Raw genomic sequence first — 22,115 nt, 5'->3', positions numbered from 1 at the left:
TTAAGAAAATGCATGGGTAATGAAAAATATACATGAAGAGTAGAAACTAATGACTTTAAAAGTGTCGTGATTAAGGCAAAGAAAGAACTATCACAGTAGTTTGAAAGGTAATAGCTTTTTTTCTTCCCCAAGAATAAGGGAGCTTTTAGAGTTGGGGGTTGTCAAGGAGGGCACAGTGGAAAGTTATTAAGGTAAAGAAAGAATACATCTCACGGAAGATGGGGGCAAAGGATTTTGAAATCTGAACAGATACCAATCAGATTACTGATGAAATCATAAACGCTTCAAAGGGAGATTTTATAAGGCCAAGAGCCTTAAAGATGTTGTTGTCCAAAAACCACAATAAAACTGCCTTCAGATGATAAATCTGGGGACGTTCTGTTGATGTGCCTTCTGTGAGTTATGAGAGAAGGAATCTCTAACCTAAGCTGGAACACAGAGGCCAACTCTACATCTACCTTCCTCAAAAGCAAGACCACTGCTACAATCATCAGGGAATGGGGTAGGGCTTGTGCTCTCGCTCTCTCTCTCTCTCTCTTTCTCTCTCTCTCTCTCTCTCTCTCTATATATATATATATTTTTTTTTTTGAGACGGAATCTTGCTCTGTCACCCAGCCTGAAGTGCAGTGGTGTGATCTCAGCTCACTGCAACCTCCGCCTGCCAGGTTCAAGCAATTCTCCTGCCTCAGCCTCCCAAGTAGCTGGGACTACAGGTGCGCACTACCACACCCAGCTAATTTTTTTGTATTTTAGTAGAGACGGGGTTTCACCATGTTGGCCAGGCTGGTTTCGAACTCCTGACCTCAACTGATCCACCCGCCTCAGCCTCCCAAAGTGCTGGGATTACAGGCATGAGCCACCGCACCCAGCCTAGATATATTTTCAAGAAAGAATTCACAGAACTGGTATTAAGTTTTGTAGTGATGATCCTCAATATTCTTGTAGAAAGCCCCAAAGAAATACTGTGTGAATTCCAAGCCAGTATCTGCAGTGGTTATTCTTTTTTGAACTATTTTTTTTCTTCTTGAATTTGATTTTGGTTCATTGTCCTTTGGTGCCAATTTACTCCAGCATAAGTGAAACAGCCTCATAACCAGAGGGTTGAATTTCATAGTTCTACTCTGCTGTCTTTACTATAGGGTGGTTTAAGCTGTTATATTAAAACATTATTTTTTTCACAGGGGAGCAGACAAACTGACTCTCAAAAAGGCAGTTTCAATTTTCCACTTGGAAAGAGCAGAGCTAACATTTTCCACTGATGGTTGAAGGATTATTCACAACACACAAGGTTTTATCTCTGGGTTCCATTGGCTACTTTAAATTCATAAGTTGTTTTCTGGGATAACCAACATGTTTTTACAATAAGCCTGGCATAAAGACTTGCCTTTTGTATGTGGAGGACTAAAAATTACAGTAAGGTCACCACTGAGTGGAACAAAGAATGCAGCTTTCTCAGACTTAAAGGCCCCTCTCCTTTTGGTGACAAATCCCTGTTATTAAAAAGAATATGGGGCCAGGCACAGTGGCTCATGCCTGTAATCCCAGCACTTTGGGAGGCCAAGGAGGGTGGATCACCTGAGATCAGGAGCTTGAGACCAGCTTGACCAACATGGAAAAACCCCGTCACTACTTATAATACAAAATTAGCTAGGCTTGGTGGTGGGTGCCTGTAATCACAGCTACTCGGGAGGCTGAGGCAGGAGAATAGCTTGAACCCAGGAAGCGGAGGTTGCAGTGAGCTGAGATCGCACCACTGCACTCCAGCCTGGGCGACAGGGCAAGACTCTGTCTCAAAAAAAAAAAAAAAAAGAATATGGAAGGGCTGTGGCTTCTTCCATAAACTCTGACCTTACCAAACAGCTTAAAGCTCCCCATCATTCTGATTCACACACACAAAACTGTCCTAGAATACTGAATCCCAGGAATGTTCAAATGACTGATATACAGTAAAAATGATTATACAAGTTTGATTCTAGCAATCTAAGAATCTTACGAGGTTACAACTAGTAAAGTAAAAAATACCAACTTGGAGGATGGTATATTCTGACAGGGCCTATGATAAGGTGATGACTTTCAAAGAGCTAATTTGACTCCTCAGGACAGAAAATAAATGCTTTACAATGCATGAAAGCAATGGAGGAGCAAGTAAAGTACATCTGAGTTTAAGTTCTGGTTTCATCACGTATAACCTGTGGAACCTTGGCTTCTCGAGGTCTTTGTTTGCTCTTCTGTAAAACAGGAATGATAATGCCTACCTCAGAGTTAATAACGTGAGGTTGCTTGAGAAAAGACTGTAAATTGTTATTCTTTTAAAGGGCTTTGCACAGGGCTTCACGTCCAATGAGAAATCAATTTCCAATTCAAAATGAAATACATTGATGCCTTCACTACATGGTGTAATGAACATAGCTCCAGGTCAAAGATTTGCTTCACATTGAAGTATAAGAAATAAGTATATATAAATCTTATAAGTATAGATTTATAAGAAATCTAAAAACCTTCTTATGTAATAATCCTTTCACCAGAAAAATATCGCACTTTACCCTAATAGGAAAAAAAAAATACAGAAAGAAGAAAGAAAAAGGGAAAGTAAAAAGGTTTCAGTAAGAAAAGCCTTACCATCTGTTCATCCTCTTTGGCAGCCCAACTGGCACTGAACGTCTGACCGCCACTGTCTTTCATCAGGCGAATTTGAACATGCTGGAGATAGGCAGAGAATGCTATTCGGGCCTGCACTTTGCTATAGAAATCCAAAACAACATACCGTTATGTGACAGAAGTGTAAAACTACAAAATGTGTACTTGCTTCTCTCCAAGTGGCCTTTGAGGATGCTTCTATTATGATGGCTAAGAAATATGAAACCCATCTTACAGCCTGTGAATAAGGATTCCTTCTAAGCAGTACATGAAGGTTTTTCTTTTTAAATTTCCTATTAAAAGAATCAGAGATGGAGAATCCTATTTATTTTCTCATTATTAGCATAAGGGAAAAAAAACAAGAATAGAAAATTAGATTTCTTACTCCTTCTCTTTGAATTTTTTTTTTTGAGACAAGGTCTCATTCTGTCACCCAGGCTGCAGTGTAGTGGTGGAATCTCAGCTCACTGCAACCTCCATCCTGCTGGATTCACGTGATTCTTGTGCCTCAGCCACCCAACTAGCTGGACTTACAGGTGCACACCATCACACCCAGCTAATTTTTGTATTTTTAGTAGAGACGGGGTTTCACCATGTTGGCCAGGCTGGTCTCGAACTCCTGGCCTCAAGTGATCCGCCTGCCTTGGCCTCCCAAAGTGCTGGGATTACATACAGGCCTGAGTCACTGTGCTTGACCCTCTTTGAACTTTTTAACAACTTTCTTGGGGGAACAGACAGGAGAAGTACTGAATCTTCACAAAAACCACTGTATTAATGAGAAAATGTTTTTTACATTTGGAGGTCCATAAGAACTTATCAGTTAGTACAAAAGCAAAAGTGTGGATTTTGCAATGGCAATTAATATTTCTAGTATATAAAAGTGTCCAAAGCAGGAAATAGATAAATCCTATAAAGGGACTCTTAAGACCAAATTTAAGGCCACACTGTTCTCAACTACAAGATGGAATGGCTGGAGCCCAGAGCAAATGAGGGAGGTCCAACAGAGTTTGGCACAGATGAACTGATGGGCCAGGCAGGACAAGCCCAGATGTTCAGTGGGCGAAAGAAATCCTCAAGTCTTGTGAAAAGCACCTTAGCAACATCATTAAAGAACGCAGCTATTTTCTGCCTGGTGGCCTAGGCTGGAAATAAGGAAATCTGATCAAGCTATAGTTTGGAAGACAGAAGTACCAGAGAGACACTGATGATTTTCACCTCAGCTGCTGTTCATGGCAGATCTGTTTTCTTTCAGGCGAGATTTTGGTTACTTCAGCTGATCGGCCTTCTGATACTGTAGCCAAAACTATGTCAGCGAAGATTAGGGCCCAACACAAACTTTGTTTACAATCCCCACAAATGCAATCACTGAATGCTTTCTACTGACTGTTTTCACAAGGTTAGGAGGTAGGATTTGGCTAAAGTAAGCTGCAAATCGTAAGAGGGCTCCAGTCTAGCTTCCATGTGTGTGTTGGAGAATTGGAGGGCAAGGGAGTCAGGCTGGGGAGTAGATTTGCTTTTGAGAGTTTAATACATAAGAGCTTCAGAACATGAACTATGAATAAGGCTAGATCTTTGTTACTAGCAGGGATGGTTTTTACGGGAGCATAATACGGTTTTGAAATAATACACTTATATTTTCTTTTTTTTTTTTTTTTCGAGACAGAGTTTTGCTCTTGTCACCCAGGCTGGAGTGCAGTGGTGTGATCTTGGTTCACTGCAACCTCTGCCTCCCAGGTTCAAGCGATTCTCCTGCCTCAGCCTCCCAAGTAGCTAAGATTACAGGTGCTCACTACTATGCCCAGCTAATTTTTGTATTTTAATAGAGATAGAGTTTCACCATGTTGATCAGGTTGGTCTCAAACTCCTGACCTCAGGTGATCCACCCACCTCAGCCTCCCAAAGTGCTGGGATTACAGGCATGAGCCTGCACGCCTAGCCATAAATGTACATTTTCAACTGTTCCTCAAAGACAATAATTATACTCTTGTTTACCCAGAGAGCATATACCACTTTGCCCTGAATCAATCCTATAAGCTTTGTCTCCATAACAAATTATTCTCAAGTCAAAATAAATTTAAAAGATCCTCAGTTTGGGTCAATAAATTCACCTACAATATAATGAGCAAGAAATAGCATGTTTCAGACACCTTCAAATGTAGCAGAATATCCAATTCCACGGATTCATCCCTTTATACTAAAACTTGAAGATCTTTTAAATAAGGGGATTATTGCTCATAAGTTGAGACTTCAATCATTGTTTTGTTGTGAATCACTGTTGCAAAGCAAATGAACAAATATTGAGGTTTCCATTTCTATAAACGTCACGAATGTTAATTCTGAGACTGTCTCTAAGGTATTGGACACATTGTTCAGCTAGTCACTTGCAACAAACCCCCCAAAAGATGAAAGAATAAAAACCAGAATGATTTACAACAAAGAAACCTATTTTTAAAAACAAAAGGTTATGCAGATGCTCAGTATATAAGATATGCAACAATGACGTGATCCTTAGAGTTTTGAACCCTGGCCATGGACTTTCCCCAAACCCCTAAGTAGCCTCTGAGACACTTCACCGAACAATGAGCAGCTTTAGGGAACACAGTCTGAAAACCACTGATTGACACTAATGCAGCCTGCAATTTTAACAGTTTACTCATTCAAAGTGAGAGCCACAAGATTCATGAAAAAATAATTTATTTCTACAACAACTAAGCAGAATGTTATTGCTGGAAAGGACCTTAGAATACAGTCCAGTGGTTTTCAAATGCTCTATTTTCAATTCAGTGAAATCTTCTTTCCCTCTAGGAAGAAGTTTGAAAGAACACTTGTCTAACTCCACATCTTGGATTGACAGAAAAGGAAACTGAGGCCTAGAGAAGCTCTCTGACTTGTCTATGACCACACGGCCAGGTGGTAGCACTAAAACAGCCAGAGCTCAGGTCTTCTGACTGAGTTTAGCATATTCTATTCTCCACTGACAGAACTATTCTTATTCTCCATGACACTGTTCCAAACCTTAACTCTATCCCCTGCTACTCCAATGTCACCCTCCAGCCTTTCAGTATAAGAACTGGCCTCTAATTTAGAAATAAAGACTATCATGCATAAACGGCTAAACTTCCTTGCTCTTAAACTTCTATCAACTCCATTCATCCCATAGCACTTTCTTTCTGACTGATAGGAAGAGATACTCCCTCCTCTGGCCTCTTCCCACCTTCCTTTAGTACTCTTCTCTACCAATATGTCCATTTCTGCATTTCTAATCCTCTTATCCTCAAATCCTTCCCCTTAGTCTATAAACAACCTCCAGAACCTCTTCTCAAAAGAAAAAAAAAAAATCCGTTTCTTTTAGCTGGCTGTCTCCCTGATGCATTCTTACCTTCCTTTCATTGCCAAACCCTTAGACAGTTAGTTCACACTTGCTTTCTTATTTTCTCCACTCACAACTGGTCTTCCACCTACTCAGTTGGCCCTAGGTCACAAATCCAGAAGTCTCTTTTCACTATTCATCCTAACTAGGGCTGTTTGAGGCTCTACAGACCTGAAATGCTCATTCTGCAGCTTTTACCATACTATTCCTTCCTGATCTTATGTCTATTGCTCTAACTGCTACATCTTGACCTTTTTACTGACTTACCCATTGAACAGTGGTATTCCCCAGGGCTCAATTCTTTTTTTATCCTTGCTGAACCAAATAAATTTGTGAACAATCTTATCCATTCTGAAGACTTTACCTATCAACTATACAATCCTGTTCAACCTTGATCAACAAAGCTGTCCACCTGTCTATTGGACTTTAGCCCAGAACCCTTCTTCCTTACTACATCTTAAATCAAACTCATTGTTTTTAACATGAAACCAACTCCTATGTTCCTTATATTGACCAAAGGCACCACCAAGTTTCCAAATGTGAAAAACTTAGTCTTATCAATTTTACTTTGCAAATTTTACTAAGTCCATCACATTCTCTCCACTCCTAAAGCCATTACTCTGATCAAGGCCTTCATCTTCCTGGCTCTGGACAATTCTAACAGTCCCTAACTCACCCCCCTGCCTTTAGTTTCACTATCCCGCAATGCAAGCACGATTTACTTTCTAAAACAAGATCTCACCGTATCATTTATCTGCTTAAAAGTCATCTAGAAAATAAAGCTTAGGCTCCTCTTACGGCCCTTCACAATCTAACAACATCCAATTTTTTAGTCTCATTTCTTACCATGCTCTTCTCCTTATATAATTCCTCTAGTCTGTATTTTGTAAACACACCAAGCTCATTACGATGTCTGGGCTTTTGTACTTGCTATTCTGCTGGGAGTATTCTGCCTCCTACTATTCACACGACTGACTCCTCATCATTCAGGACTTACCTCAGAGGTTACCTCTTCATGCCAGATCACTGCAATTAAGTAACTCTGCCCAATTACATTCTAACATTACACCATCTTATTGTTCTGACAGCATTTCTCACGACCTGAAATGACCTTGTTTCTTTGTTAACTGTCATTCTTCCCCACTAGACTGTAAACTCCAGGCCTATCTTGGTCCCCACAGTAATGTGATATGGCCTAGCACAATTGGCATAGGGCAGGTGCTCAATAAAAACTCACTGAGGGACTTAATGAATGACTGTATTATCACACCTCTATGTCTTTTTTTTTTTTTTTTTTTTTTTTTTTTTTTTTTTTTTAAGATGGAGTTTCACTCTTGTTGCCCAGGCTGGAGTGCAATGGCACAATCTTGGCTCACTGCAAACTCCACCTTCCAGGTTCAAGCAATTCTCCTGCTTCATCCTCCCGAGTAGCTGGGCTTACAGGCATGCACCACCACACCCAGCTAATTTTGTATTTTTAGTAGAGACAGGGTTTCTCCATGTTGGTCAGGCTGGTCTCGAACTCCTGACCTTAGGTGATCCGATCACCTCGGCCTCCCAAAGTGCTGCAATTATAGGTGTGAGACACTGCGCTTGGCCACCTCTACGTCTTTATTGCCTCTACCTAGCACTCCCACATTTAACCATCACTTCCCAAAGCTCCTGAAACCCTACTCATCAGTCAAGGCCTGATTCAAATTTTCCCTCGTCCATAATGCCTTTCTAGCCCTCCCAAGCCAGACCAATCACTCTTTTTCTGTGTCCTAAGACCACTTTGTTCATAGTGGGGCCATGGCCTGAGCTGTCTCTGATACTAAACGACGAGCTGCTTGAGCTCCTTGTCCCAGTTACCTTATACTCAGTGACTGACACAAATGCCCAACCAATGAGACCCGGGTTTGTATCATAGCTCTACCTTAGACAAGTTACCTAACCTCTCTAAGGCTCAGTTTCCTTAATAATAACAGTATCTAATCACAGTCATTATTTCATAGGACTTCTGTAAATATTAAATGAAAAATGACTGTAAAACCACTAAAATAGTAGCTGGTACACAGTACAAGTTAGCTGTTATCAGTTTTACTAATATAATTATAAAAGATACATACCTAAGATTGCCATTATCTTGAAGAATCTGCATCAGGTTAAATTTAGGCTCTAGCTCCTGAGTCTCAAGTTTGCAGCAGTGTCCATCTTTATTATTCCATTCACGAACTTTCATGGAATTTTCTTTGGGTGTATTTTCTACCAAAGCTGTCAATGAGGGTGTATATTTGGCTTGATTTTCTCTAAGAAATCCTGCAGACTCCTCCTGGGAAGCCTCCTGTTCTTCATCTTCATTGTCTAATGAGACTTCTTCCTCCTCTTCACTCTCTGTCTCAGTTTTAACATTCATTTCAGCTGGTTGGGTAATCACTAAATGCGAAGAATCACTAATGTTGCTGAAAAAAGGATTAAATGTTCCTCTCTCCCAATACCTTCCTTTTCTCTTTTTAGTAAAAGCCCATTTCTAAACCAAACCACAAACAAGGTACAGAATTAATAGCACCCACATGTCACTCTCTAATCTCATATATTCTTTTATTTATTTTTGTTTTTATTTATTATCATTTTTTGATTCAGGGTCTCACTCTGTTGCCCAGGCTGGAGGGCAGTGGCAGGATCTCGGCTCATTACAGCTCGACATCCTGGGGTCAAGTAGTCCTCCAACCTCAGCCTTCCAAGTAGCTGGGACTATAGGCACATGTTACCATACCCAGCTAATTTTTGTATTTTTTGTAGAGACAGGATTTTGCCAGATTGCCTGGGCTGGTCTCGAACTCCTGGGCTCAAGCGATCTGCCCACCTTGGCCTCCTAAAGTGCTGGGATTACAGGCATGAGGCACCATGCCTGGCCTAATGTTACATATTCTAAAACCTATTAATAATCTTCATTAAAGTATACATTTTTCATCATACTCTCATCATCACTGTCTCACAACTTAAGGCAAAAAATAAAAATAAAAAAACAAAAAACCCTTGGCTTAGTAATTTCTATAGTGTGTTAGAGATTTTTTAAAAAGCACCCTTCACGGAGGTATAAAGAACAGGGGAATATCTTTCTATCCTATGTTTATTCATTATCCTTCTCTATCGCCTTCTAAGTTCTATGAGGACAGAGACCATATCTTTTTTATTTACCAGCAAAACCTCAGTGACTAACACACTGCCTGACACAGACGTTCACAGGAGGGAAGGAGAGAAAAAAAGGAAATCAGTATATCAGTCAATTATAAACAGACCTACAACATTGTAGAAGCTAGGAGAGAAAGAAATTCCACTTTGTCTAAAATACTTATGCCATTCAGCAATGTTAAAGAATGAACTGAACTTACCTAATTATAAAAAACCTGAACAGTAATGCTCAGGATTCCATTAAACTCAGGCTAATATTATTTCTAGAGTATCAGGTATTTGTATGATGCTGACATAAGAGCAAAGGCCAAAACGTATGTGTTTCAGATAGTCTTCAATACAAATATTATAGAGTGGAAGGTTTAAAAACTTAAGACTTTGTTGAAATTAAGTTTCAGAGAAAAAACTATATAAAAAAGGTGTATGTGATCAGGAAGATTCTGACTCATGAAATACTGAGTAAGAAGCTGGTTAACTCAGTCTGGCAGGATCCAGATAAGGGAGTTTGGTGAAAGCTCACCAGCAGGTACCTGGGTATTTTGGCCTCATTGCCCTCAATCTGCTACTCCGTCGTCTACGTTTTCGCACCTCCAGAGACAGGAGCTTCCTCTCGTAAAGTGCAGCATGCAGCTTGGCCTTTGAATTCAGACTCTCTATCTTCAATTCTGGCGCTCCATCAGCAGTCATTCTAGGGGAAAAGCAACATGGTAGCTATGGCCTTCAGAAAGTTCTCTCCTTCATTCCAAGGCTAAGCTTCCCAGAATTCCATAATGCTGACATACTGGACATGGTAACTCAAGTGAATTCTAAAAGTTTGACAGATAAAGAGGAACACTAGAATCTACGTTAAAACCTCACTAGTGACCCATTTGAATTTATTAAATGTTCTAAAAAAATATGCAGCTAAAGACAATGTTTAAGACCTTTAAGTGTTCAGTGATACTGATTATTACTTTACTGCAGGGATTATAAAGTGCCACCCAACACCTTATACCTTAAAATACTTTATACCTTAAAAATGACAACATCTTAATTCTTAAGTTGAGTGGTGGCAAATGGTGTTTGTTTCATTTCTACCCATTATAACTTACTCAGCATTTTATAAATATTCTTTTGAATGTATATAAAATCTAAACAATATGGATTTAGCAGAGGTTCAGATGAGGGGAACAAAGGCTGATGATCTGTGAATACGTGAGGGAGCACCGAGTTGACTGAGACGCATAGAAGTGTCTTAGTGAAAAGTCACCAAGCCCTAGGGACTCACCAAGTCTCAAGCATCCCAACATGAGGAAATGCCAAGGCACCCACCCTCCTTTAAGATCCTGATTATATACAGGAGAAGGTGGAGCAAGGTGGCACGGACTTTACAGTTGTTAAGTACAGGTCAGGAGTTACAGTCAGAGGCACAGACAAGGGAAGGCAGCAGAGATAGGACAAGGCTAAATACATCAAGTCAAGAATGAGAAATGGGATGTGGAAAGGGGGCTGGCACCAGCTACATTAGGCATTAAAGTAACACAAATCACAAATCAGGGAGTGACTGATATGAGGCCCAGTCTAGACAAGGACTGAGCAAAATACAAGAGAGGCAGCCATAACCAAGTCACCAAAGAGCGGGCTCTGGGTCACCAGGTCAGAAAAGCAGTATCTGTATCAGTGACTGAAAGCATGTAGCCAACTCTCTACACTCAAACGCAATATCTAATTGGTTGGCTCTGAACTCTCTAGAACTCAAAGTGTGTTCCCTTTGAGGTCAAGAAATCATCCTAACTCCTCTGGGAGTTTTCAGTCTCTGAGTATAATAAAAAGGCTGTGTCATTTGGTCTATTTAGGACCTTTCTGATAGGGATTTCTGGGTGGATAGAATGGATGGTAAGTCTTTCGGAGGCCTTCTCTCCAGAGTAAGACAAAGAGCCAAAAACAGGAAGGTCCTGGCACTGGGAGCAGAAATGGGAAGCAAATCAATTAACTTTAAAAATAGTTCCAATGTATTTTATCAGAGTCCCAAAGAGTACGTACACACACAACACACACACACACACACACACACACACACACACAGAGAGAGCTATAGAAATAAACTTTTAGCCAATTCGATAATAAAGAAAATAAAACAAATCTGATAGAAAGATAAAATCATTTAAACCATTTATTTAATAACGTCTGGCTAACTTGGTCAATTTTGTATTTTTTTTTAAACTTGGTCAAATTTGATAACTGTATGGACAAACATGGGCATAGCTTAACACCGACATCGTTATCTCATAAACACACAAACTCTCTCTCCAATGACATGTCTCTTAAAAACTTAATGTGATTGGAGACAATTTAATGTTTGAGGTCATCCTAATTAAATGAGTGGAAGTTAATTCAACACCCTAATAAGTTAAAGCCCAGTGTTTACGTTCATGAACCACCGTTCATTATATAAACAAGAGTTTATATTGTCTACATTATACCATCTACATTGTCAAGAACTCCATTCTTTAGGAAAAAAAAGATTTCTTTTTATCAACAAAAACTCAAAAAATAAACTTCTGAAAACATGAACGCTAAAAGCTCACAGATATGGAGAAGCTACTACAAATCTCTTTCTCTAAAGAGATTTTAAAATAACAACTAAGAACCAAGAGACCCTGGATAAACAGATAAATCCTAAATAGTACAAGGGATAGAGGATAGGGAATGCTGGGTAAAATATGAATCTGATAAGCCAGAATAATAGTTCTATGAGGGCAAGGACCATGTTTGTCTTGTATCACTGTATCCTAGATGCTTATGAGACTGTCCAGCACACAGCTGACTTGCCATAAATATTGGTTAATTAACAAACAATTGAATTTCCTAAAAATAAGTTGGATATCTTTTAGCTACATCTTTTTCATTTACTTTTTCCAACTATTTATTTATTTATTTATTTATTTTGAGACGGAGTCTCGCTCTGTCGCCCAGGCTGGAGTGCAGTGGCGCCATCTCGATTCACTGCAACCTCTGCCTCCTGGGTTCAAGCAATTCTCCTGCCTCAGCCTCCCAGGTAGCTGGGACTACAGGCATGTGCCACCACGCCTGGCTAATTTTTTGTATTTTTAGTAGAGATGGGGTTTCACCGTATTAGCCAGGATGGTCTCAATCTCCTGACCTCGTGATCCACCCGCCTCGGCCTCCCAGAGTGCTGGGATTACAGGTGTGAGCCACCGCGCCCAGCCCCCAACATTTTTTTTTAAATATTTAAACAAAAGTTTAAAGAACTGTACAGTGAACAACCATATACCTACTTACCACCTAGTTTCTACAATTAACATTTTACTATATTTTGTTTCGTCACGTATATATCCAATCATACATCCTTCATCCAGCAGTCTAATTTTTAAAGCAATTCAAAGTTAGAGACATCAGTGCATTTTGCTCATAAACATTTCAACATGCATATCCTTACTATCTAGAGTTTAATAATTGTTTTATAGAACTGTGTTGGGTAAGCTAAAAGTTACATACAGTGACATATCCAAATATTAAATGTCCACTTAATGCGTTCTGACAAATGCCTAGAGCTATATAACCTAAACTCTTAACATTAGTATCACCTCAGAAGTTCTCATGCCCCTTCCCACTCCTATCTAGCCAATCCTTCCCTAACGTCCTAAAGGCAATCACTGTTGTAAATTTTTCATCATGTATTACTTTTGCCTGTTCTAGAATTTCATAAAAACGAAACCATACAGTATGAACTGTTTTGTATAAGGCTTCTTTCATTCAGCATGCTTTTGAGATTCACTCTTGTGTGTGTCAGTATTCATCCCATTTTATTTCTGAGCAGTAGGTCACTGTCTGAATAACCCACAGTTATCTGCTCTCTTGTTGGACACTTAGGTTGTTTCCTGTTTTGGAGCATTATGAATAAAGCTACTATGAACGTATTTGTACAAGCTGTTTTGTGATTATGTTTATTTCTTCTGTGTAGATCTCAAAGTGAAATCTGTATATTTCTAACAAACTGCCAGTCTCTTCCTAAAGTGCTTGTACCAGTTTACACCGTCAACGACAATTTATCACAGTTCTGTTAGTTCCACATCCTTACCACCATTTAGTATTGTCAGTATAATTTCAGCCATTCTGCTAGATGTTCAGTGGTATAACGTGGTTTTACTTTGTAATTCCCTGATAACTAATGTTGTTAAGCACATTTTCATAAGCATATTGGCTACTCATATATCTTCCTTTTGAAGTGTCTGTTCAAATATTTTATCCTTTTGTAATTGGGTTGATGGTCTTTTTATTATTGAGTTGTAGGAGTTCTTGATAGTTCCTAGATATCAATCCTTTGACAGATATGTTTGATGCATATTTCCACTCAGTCAGTGGCTTGCCAAATCATTTTCCTAACAGTATCTTATAATGAAGTTTTTAATCTTGAGAAAATATAACATTATTTGTTTTTTATTGCTTTCTGTGTCATGTCTAAAAACACTGCCAAGCCCAAAGTCACAAAGATATTATGTTTTCTTCAATAAGTTTTATAGTAATCATTTTTGTATCTATGAATCATCTCTAATTTCTATGGGAAACAGCGGTTGGGGTTCATTTTTAAAAATACGATATTCAGTTGTTCCATCCTCATTTTTAAAAAATAATTTCCTTTCACCATTGGATTACTTTGACCATATAAATGTGGGTCTATTTCTGGGCTTCCTATTCTGTTTCAATATGATCAGTTTGCCAATATCTTGAATACTGTAGAATTACAGTATTTAGGTCAAGTACGTTAAGTCTTTTTCAAGATTACTTTGGATATTCTGAGTCCTTTGTATTTGAATATAAATTTTTAAATGTTGGTCTGTTCCTTTTAAAAAAATCTACCAGAATAATGATTGAAATTGCACTGGATCTTTATATCAATTTCAGGAAAATGGCTATTTTAACTATATGAATTCTTCTAATCAACAAATATGGCATATCTCTCCATTTATTTAGGTCTTCTTTAATTTATTTCAGTAATATTTAATAGTTTTTACTGTATAGGTGTTGAACATGTTTTGTTAAATTTATTCCTAAGTATTTCATATTTTCAAATGCTGTTGTAAATATAATTTAAAATTTCATTTTCCAATTATTTACTACTAGTACATTAAGATACAATCGATTTTAGTATGTCGATCTTGTATCCTAAGACCTTGCTAAGTTCACTTCTGTGTTCTTGTAGTTATAGATGCCTTAGGATTTTCTACTAACCTGATCATGTCATCCAAAAATAGACATTTTACTTCCTCCTTTCCAATCTGTGTGCATTTCTTTTTTCACTGCCTTGCTTTACTATACTAGTGTACAACGTGAATAAAAGATGTCCACATCTTTTATTACATCTTGCCCTATTACAAATCATATGGAAAAAGCCTTCAATATTTTACTGAATATGATGATAGCAAGAGGTTTTTCATATAAGGCCTTTATCAAAGAAGTTTCCTTCTATTTCTGATTTGCTGAGTTTTTCTCATAAATATGTGCTGAATTTCATCAGTTGCTTTTTTGGGATATCTAATGAAATGATAATCTAGTTTTTCCCCTGTAATTAATATGGTGAATTTCAATGACTAATTTTCAAATGTTAAGCCAACCTTGCAATACTGGAGAAAATCTCAGTCATATGTATTATCCTTTTTATACTGGCAGATTAGATTTGCTAGTATTAAGAAATTTTGTGTCTATGTTCATGAAGGATATTAGCCTGTAATTTTCTCTTCTTCTTCTATTTTAATGTCTTTGTCAGGTTTTGGTATCATAGTCATGCTGGCATCGTAAGATGAACTGGGAAGTGTCCCTTCCTATATTCTTAAAAGAATCTGTATAAGATTGGTGTTATTACTCCTCAAATGCTTGACAGAATTCAATAGTGAAACCAGTGAGCCTGGAGTTTTCTCTATAGGAAAGTTTTTCAGGACAATTTCAATTTTCTCAACAGATACAGGGCTTTTCAAAATTTCTACTTCAGCTGGTATCAGTTTGGGTGTTGCCCCCAACTTTCCCACCACCACAAAGAATTGTCATTTCAACTAAGTTGTCAAAGTAATTGAATAAAGTTGCTAATAATATTGCCTTAATATCCTTTTTCCGCACCTTAGCATCCACTTTATGTCTATTGAATCTATAGTGAAATCCTCTCTTTTCTATCTGATGATATTGGTAATTAGTGTCCTTTCTCTTTATTCTAGATCAGTCTACCTAAGGGTTTATCAATTATGCTACCTTATCAATGAACACACTTTGGATTTTGTTAACATTCTTTACTGTTTGTTTTTTATTTGATTTCTGCCTTTCCTTTCTTCCACTTACTTTGGAGTTACTCTACTTTTTTCAGTTTCTTAAAACAAACATTAGAACAGTGATCTCAGTCCTCAGTTTTCCAAGGTAAGCATTTAAACTTATAATTTCCCCCAAAGCACTACTTTAGCTGTAGCGTACATATCTTGACATATTTTTAGTATCATTCAGTTCAAAGTATTTTCTAATTTTCCTCATGATTTCTTCTTTTACCCATGGATTATTTAGAAATGTTTAATTCCCAAATATGTGAAGATTTTCTATTGTTATTGATATTCAATTCTATTGGGGCCAAAGAACATACTCTGTATCATTTTAATCCTTTTAAATATATTAGGACTTGTTTCATGCTCCAGCATATGGTCTATCATATGCCAGCTTGCATCTGCTTACACCTCTACAGGGCCCAAAATCCCTATTGATGGCAATATAAAATGAGTGCCAAAAAATGAACAACAGAACTCAGTGCTCTTCACATATTCTTAATGTTTAAGATTTTTTTCTTTTTTCTCAATTTCCAAGTTAACAGCAGTATGTTATAGGAAGCATATTTCTTGACTCAAAACTGGAGAAAACTTATACACCAAGTGTGACTTTCTATTTGGAAACAAGCTACAAACTTGATTTATCTCAGTTTTCCCTTAACTAAATGGCAATCATAATGTATTCCTTCTTTAAAGAAAAATTAGATTTATGCTTTAAAGGGCTCTCTGCCTAAATGAAAGTCCACAGGTGTTTTGTATACTTTCAGTTCTGTGGCAAACTAGAAACAGGTTCTCTTCTGTACCATGAGGCACAGAGCTGTGTGCCTCAGGTATGTCAAGGCCAAAACACAAACTCTGTACTTGAATCTAACATGACAGTAGTTTCAAAATCTCATTAATACTCTCTCTCACACAGCTAAACGAGAATACCATCTTCAGTTAGAATAGTATACCTGTAGTTACAGTGAAGTAAATCTCAAACTTAGCTTGTAAAAAGTGGCCACAAAACACTTTTTCAATAGAAAAAATTTTTATGTTACTATTCAAGCTGAACCAAACTAAAAATGGTTATATAAGGTATTATGCTTAGTCTGTGCATGGTCACACATTATGCACATGGAAAGCATTTCTCAACTTTTAAAAGTCAATTACCGTGTTCTTCCTGTCAATAAGCTTCTTCTTGGGTTTCCCCTACAGAAGCAGAAAGGACAACCGGGTTAGAGAATGCTATTCAGGTAGTCTCTCTTGAGTTCACACACACATGCACTCCAGAAATTTTTAATACAGAAATTCAACATGACATTAGGCCAAGGAGGGCATCTTTGCAGAAAAGCAGACAGATAAATTGAGAACATTCTCATAAAAGAGTAGAGTGCTGTGAGCTGGAGGGACATCAATAAAAAACAAAAAAGGACAAATTATAGAGAAAAATTATAACAATTATTTGTACTTGCTTATCTATTTACAAAGCAAACTGCTTATTCATCACAACCACCATGTGAAGAAGGTTGTTAATTCGCTCCATTTATAGAAAGGAGCAGGATAAAATAATTTTTTGACCTGCCATGGCCGGAGCTTAAAGGGCTTACATCTGAGCCCCTGGCTTAGGTCTCAAACTGCAGTGCTCTTTCTACTTTCACTGAACTGTTTTAGGAAAAGAAACCAAGCTCAATTCTCATGGGGTTCAAAAGGGATGCTCATCAGAAATATATTTTCCACAATTAAAAAAAAATCTCTATTAAAAGGACGGGCGCATTGGCTCACAGCTGTAATCCTAGCACTTTGGCTGGCCGAAGCAGGGGGATTGCCTGAGCTCAGGAGGTCAAGACCAGCCTGGGCAGTACGGTGAAACCCTGTCTCTACTAAAATACAGAAAATCAGCCAGGCGTGGTGGCGTGAACCTGTAATCCCAGCTACTTGGGAGGCTGAGGCAGGAGAATTGCTTGAACCTGGGAGGCGGAGGTTGCAGTGAGCCAAGATCATGCCACTGCACTCAACTCTGGGCAACAGAGCGAGACACCTCTCAAAAACAACAAAACAACAACAACAACAACAAAACCTCTATTGAAAAAAGATACTCTCCATTGTCTCTAAACTAAGACTGGGCTCTAACCACAGAAATTGAGTGCTATTCATGTTAAAATAGGCCTTTGTTTTTCTTTTAAAACACTCTCATTCAATTTCCTTTCATTTAACACTCTTAAAAAATTTCTGGCTAGGCAGTGGCTCACGCCTGTAATTCTAGCACTTTGGGAGGCCGAGGTAGGTGGATTACTTGAGGCCAAGAGTTCACGATCAGCTTGGCCAACATGGCGAAACCCATCTCTACTACAAAATACAAAAATTAGCCAGGTGTGGTGTCATGAGCCCATAATCCCAGCTGCTCGGGAGGCTGAGGCAGGAGAATCACTTGAACCCAGAAGGAGGAGGTTGCAGTGAGCCGAGATTGCGCCACTGCACTCCAGCCTGGGCAACAGAGTGAGACACTGTCTCAAAAAAAAAAAAAGTCCCCAGTTTTACTTGTACTCATTTATGTACGTGTGTATTTAATTCAGTACATGTTTACTGCCTGTGTAGGTTCATGTATCCACCACAGAAAAGATACTCAATGATTATATCACCATGAAGATCCCCTATGTTGCCCTTTTATAACTACCCATACCTCTTAAACCCTGCCTCATTAATCTGTTCTCCATTCTAAAATTGTCACTTCAAAAATATTATATAGAGTCACATAACATGTTTTGATTTTTTTTTTGTAAAGAGACAAATGCAATGTAGATGATATGCAAAGAAAAATCCAGTGAAAAGGTAAGTCTTCACCAAGATGTTTTGTCTTTCCTTTCCCATGTTTTCTATCCATGTTAATGTCCTGATATTGTCAGGTAATCATCAGAAAGTCTCAAAATGATTTTAAGTTTTTCACCCAGATAATGGTTTTCTCCAGTAATTTGCAATCATGACTTTACATTATAATTACCTGGGCAGCTTTTAGTAAGTACCAATACTTCACTCTGGGTGGGGGTGGGGGGCGGTGGGGGGGTGGCCAGGACATAAGCCAGGGTTAAAGCTACTGCCATAGTATGAGACAGTATGTAAGATACTGTTTGCCAGAACAGGGTGGGTAGGTCGGGGAGGAGTCAAGAAGGTAAGGAAGGTAGTCAAAATTAACCTAAAAGAAATGAGTAGAGAATTAGTTTGAAAATGGTCCTAACAATAACAAAATTAATTGGATCTGCAAGAAGGAAAATATCAATTTAGACTGATGAGAGAACAGATTTATTGGAAGATACTAGAACTTGCTACAAACACAATCTCATTTTTTTCAATGCATGTTTCCGTGTGTGTGCCTACCATGTGGTAGGTTCTTGACACTGACAAAGATGAACATAACAAAGTATCTACTCTTAAGAGCCAACATGGAAAGCACAAATTAGTAAACAGGCAATTATACAATCTGGGAATCTAAATTAGACTGAGGGATAAAAGAAGGGCTGGGAGTACCTCTTTCTAATCTAGGATAGAGGAGGAAGGACAAAGCTAGAAGAATTTAGGGATGGATTGAAGGCCATTCCAAAAGAAGGGGAGTTTGTAAGAATATGGATGTATAAAAGAGCAAGTAGAAATGGCCATCAGTTGGTGTGAAAAAGTGACAATTAGGCTAAAAAGGTAAGCATGGGTAGATCATGAGGGTTTTTCTTAGCTAAACAGGGAAAATTATTATTATTATTATCATTATTTTTATTATTATTTTTTTTTTTTGGAGACAGAGTTTTGCTCTGGTTGCCCAGGCTGGAATGCAATGGTGCGATCTTAGCTCAGAGCAACCTCCACCTCCCAGGTTCAAGCGATTCTCCTGCCTCAGCCTTCCCAAGTAGCTGGGATTATAGGCATGCGCCACCAAGCCTGGCTAATTTTGTATTTTTAGTAGAGATGGGGTTTCTCCACGTGGGTCAGGCTGGTCTCGAACTCCCGACCTCAGGTGATCTGCCCACCTCAGCCTCCCAAAGTGCTGGGATTACAGGCGTGAGCCACCGCGCCTGGCCAAATTATGCTTTTTTTAATCAAAGTTTTTAGAATGCTTCATAAGCAGGAGCTGTTAACTGGGGCCTCAAGAAAGAATGCAGGGAATATACAAACTTGGATAGAAAAAAACTTACATCCTCTAATTGAAATTTAGCATTTCCTCCATATAAATGTAGGAAACTATCCACAGTAGTGGATTAATGTGACTTCATTACCAAAAGAAATAATGCATCTTTCTTCATATTATTTTAGAATTCTTACAACTATTTTGAAATACTGTCAATATTTATCACCGTTTGAAATTACGGTAGGTATTAGATCTGCTGCTACCTCTTACTATTTAATATGTTAACAAAGAGGCACACATATTATTACACCTCAAATTGTTTATTTTTTGCTACTCCTAGGCAGATACTTCCTCATTTTGGCTAATGCAGTGGTCCCCAGAATGCCTACTCTGCCCTCCTTCCCCTTCCTGGGAAATTCAAGTATAGAAAGATCCAGCCTCAAGCGCAGTGTCCATGTCAGTTCAGAAACAGACCTATATAACCTGTGAAGCAAACTACCTGTCTTAAGCAAACAGTTCATTACTTCTAAATACGACTGGACAAAGATCACCATACATTTGCAGATATATAGAAGTTAAAACTAGAAAGAATAAGATGAATAAATACAACTAATCCAGAAGAATTAAAATAATGCAAAAAACAGAAAGGAACTTTAAACAATCTAAAATAGAGATCTGAAAAGACATTACATCCATGAAATACTAAAACTAATCGAAAAGCAAAAATAGTTCTTGTATATTAAAAACACACTTGCCAAAATAAAAAACTAAATTAAACACCCCTATCTTGTGTGGGAAATAAATAACAATATAGATATGGTTGAAGATCAATTTAGTTTTGGAAGACAAAATCCAAGAAATCTCCAAGAATTTAAAGCTAAGAAGCAAAACCAAAAGTTTAAAAACAGTAAAGAAATATGGAGGTTATAGCCAAAATTTATCTAACAGGAATTCCACAAGGAGAGAAAAGAAAGGATAAGGGAAATACTTCCCACAGCTGAAAGACTGAAAGGCCGCACTCACTGCATAACCAAAATAATGAAAAATGACGTATCAGAACACATCCTGGCAAAGTATCTAAACTCTAAAGATAAAAGAAACCTTGTAAAAGTTTTCATAGAGGGGAGGAAAAACCCACAGGTTTTATACATATAAAGAAATGAGATTCTGTCTTGTACGTAAATCCAAAGATCTCTTTCTTTAGAATCTACACAATGTGATTACTTAATCAATCGTAATTACCACAAATTTACAGAGACAAATTGCAAATCCCATGTATTTCCTGATACTAGATCATGAAATTGCAGATGGTTAAAACATGGGTATCTATTTTAAGAATCCTTCAAAAACGTACATATATCCTCAAAATAATGTAGGTTTCTCTAAATAACTAGGGTGCCTTATTTTGATAATCAATTAATGAACTGTACTGCAATGCAGTTATGTTTCAGGGGCTACAAAAGTATGTGGGACTAAGCAGCCCTGATTGCTGTGCTATTTAAATTCCAATGTCTGTTTTCCATCATTTCCTTCTATTTTCCCTTGTACTGAGATTATCAGTTGTCATTTCTTATCAAAGTTTCAGTGTATTTATTTTATGAATTACCTCCCCTCCACTTTTTCCAATCTGATAATTCTAGTATCTTCAGGTCTAGAAAAACAGATAATCGTGTCTATTAAAACTGCATCTAAAGTATAATGGCACTGAGTAAAGGCCTTCCTTGAAGAAGAATAAAGTTTAAGGCATCTGTTAAAATTGCTCAAAGATCTTTATAGTTAAATTTTTGTCTTTTGGAAATGTTACAAAGTGCTGAGAGTTCATGATAAATTCTGGAAAAATGAGTCATGATAGCATGCTTTCTACAGGACTTTTTTTTCTAGCAGAGATTTTACATAAAGACTTTTATAAGGTCTCTTTCCTTCTTTGACATGTACTTTCTTTTAATCTTGTGATCTAGTCCTAAATTTAAAGTTTAGCAAATCTCTACCTGTCCTGGAAGAGGCGTGTTGCCAGCATATAGTTCATTGAGGTCTTATGCTCGAGGTAGGACCTGAAAAGCAAAGAAAGAAACTGGTTATTTCTTAAGCTAGTTCAAGAGGAAAATGTAGAAATACAACCATGAATCAAGCACAGAAATAACAGGGGTACTTATATACTGTTTTTAATGATAAAAGAAAAATTAACAAAAATTTATATATAGGTCAAATGAAACTGGGAATAGGAGATGCATAAAGGGCCTGAAAATGTAGATAAGAGACTGTTTCAATCATGTTATTCCCAAATTAAGAGCTTTCAGTGGCTCCTCGATGTCTACTGCTTAAGGCAAATACTTTCTCTTCCAAACTTTCAAAAGTTGGATCATCTGTAACATCAATTTATTGACACTTTCTCCACACAGTTGCCCAACACGGATCCTGCAGTACAGTCAGCCAAGTCTCCTTAGAATCCTCTTGTCAGAGGCATTTGAACCAGAGCAACTCCATCTTGAACAGGGGCTGGGTAAAATGAGGCTAGGCCTACTGGGCTGCATTCCCAGAT

The 22,115-nt window shown here is 37.9% G+C and overlaps 1 protein-coding gene across 50 annotated transcripts in view; it reads right to left on the bottom strand.

The window, feature by feature from the left end:
* Positions 1-22,115, bottom strand: part of TTLL5 (tubulin tyrosine ligase like 5) — a 297,434-nt gene that overhangs the window by 184,118 nt on the left and 91,201 nt on the right. For 30 of the 50 annotated variants that reach the window (XM_055097295.2, XM_055097270.2, XM_055097296.2 and 27 more), the window contains 5 exons: positions 21,565-21,627; positions 16,636-16,674; positions 9,712-9,869; positions 8,116-8,422; positions 2,620-2,740 (listed from right to left, as the gene is read on the bottom strand). In XM_055097295.2, the coding sequence (XP_054953270.1) occupies positions 2,620-2,740; positions 8,116-8,422; positions 9,712-9,869; positions 16,636-16,674; positions 21,565-21,627 (688 nt within the window). The remainder of the gene's footprint in view (positions 1-2,619; positions 2,741-8,115; positions 8,423-9,711; positions 9,870-16,635; positions 16,675-21,564; positions 21,628-22,115) is intronic. The other 20 variants (XM_055097299.2, XM_055097300.2, XM_055097271.2 and 17 more) reach the window with 1 other exon arrangement.

Source organism: Pan paniscus, chromosome 15 (assembly GCF_029289425.2).
Source record: "Pan paniscus chromosome 15, NHGRI_mPanPan1-v2.0_pri, whole genome shotgun sequence".
Lineage (NCBI taxonomy): Eukaryota > Metazoa > Chordata > Mammalia > Primates > Hominidae > Pan > Pan paniscus.
The sequence above is the reverse complement of the archived record's forward strand: the minus strand, read 5'-3'. Positions and strand labels throughout refer to the sequence as shown.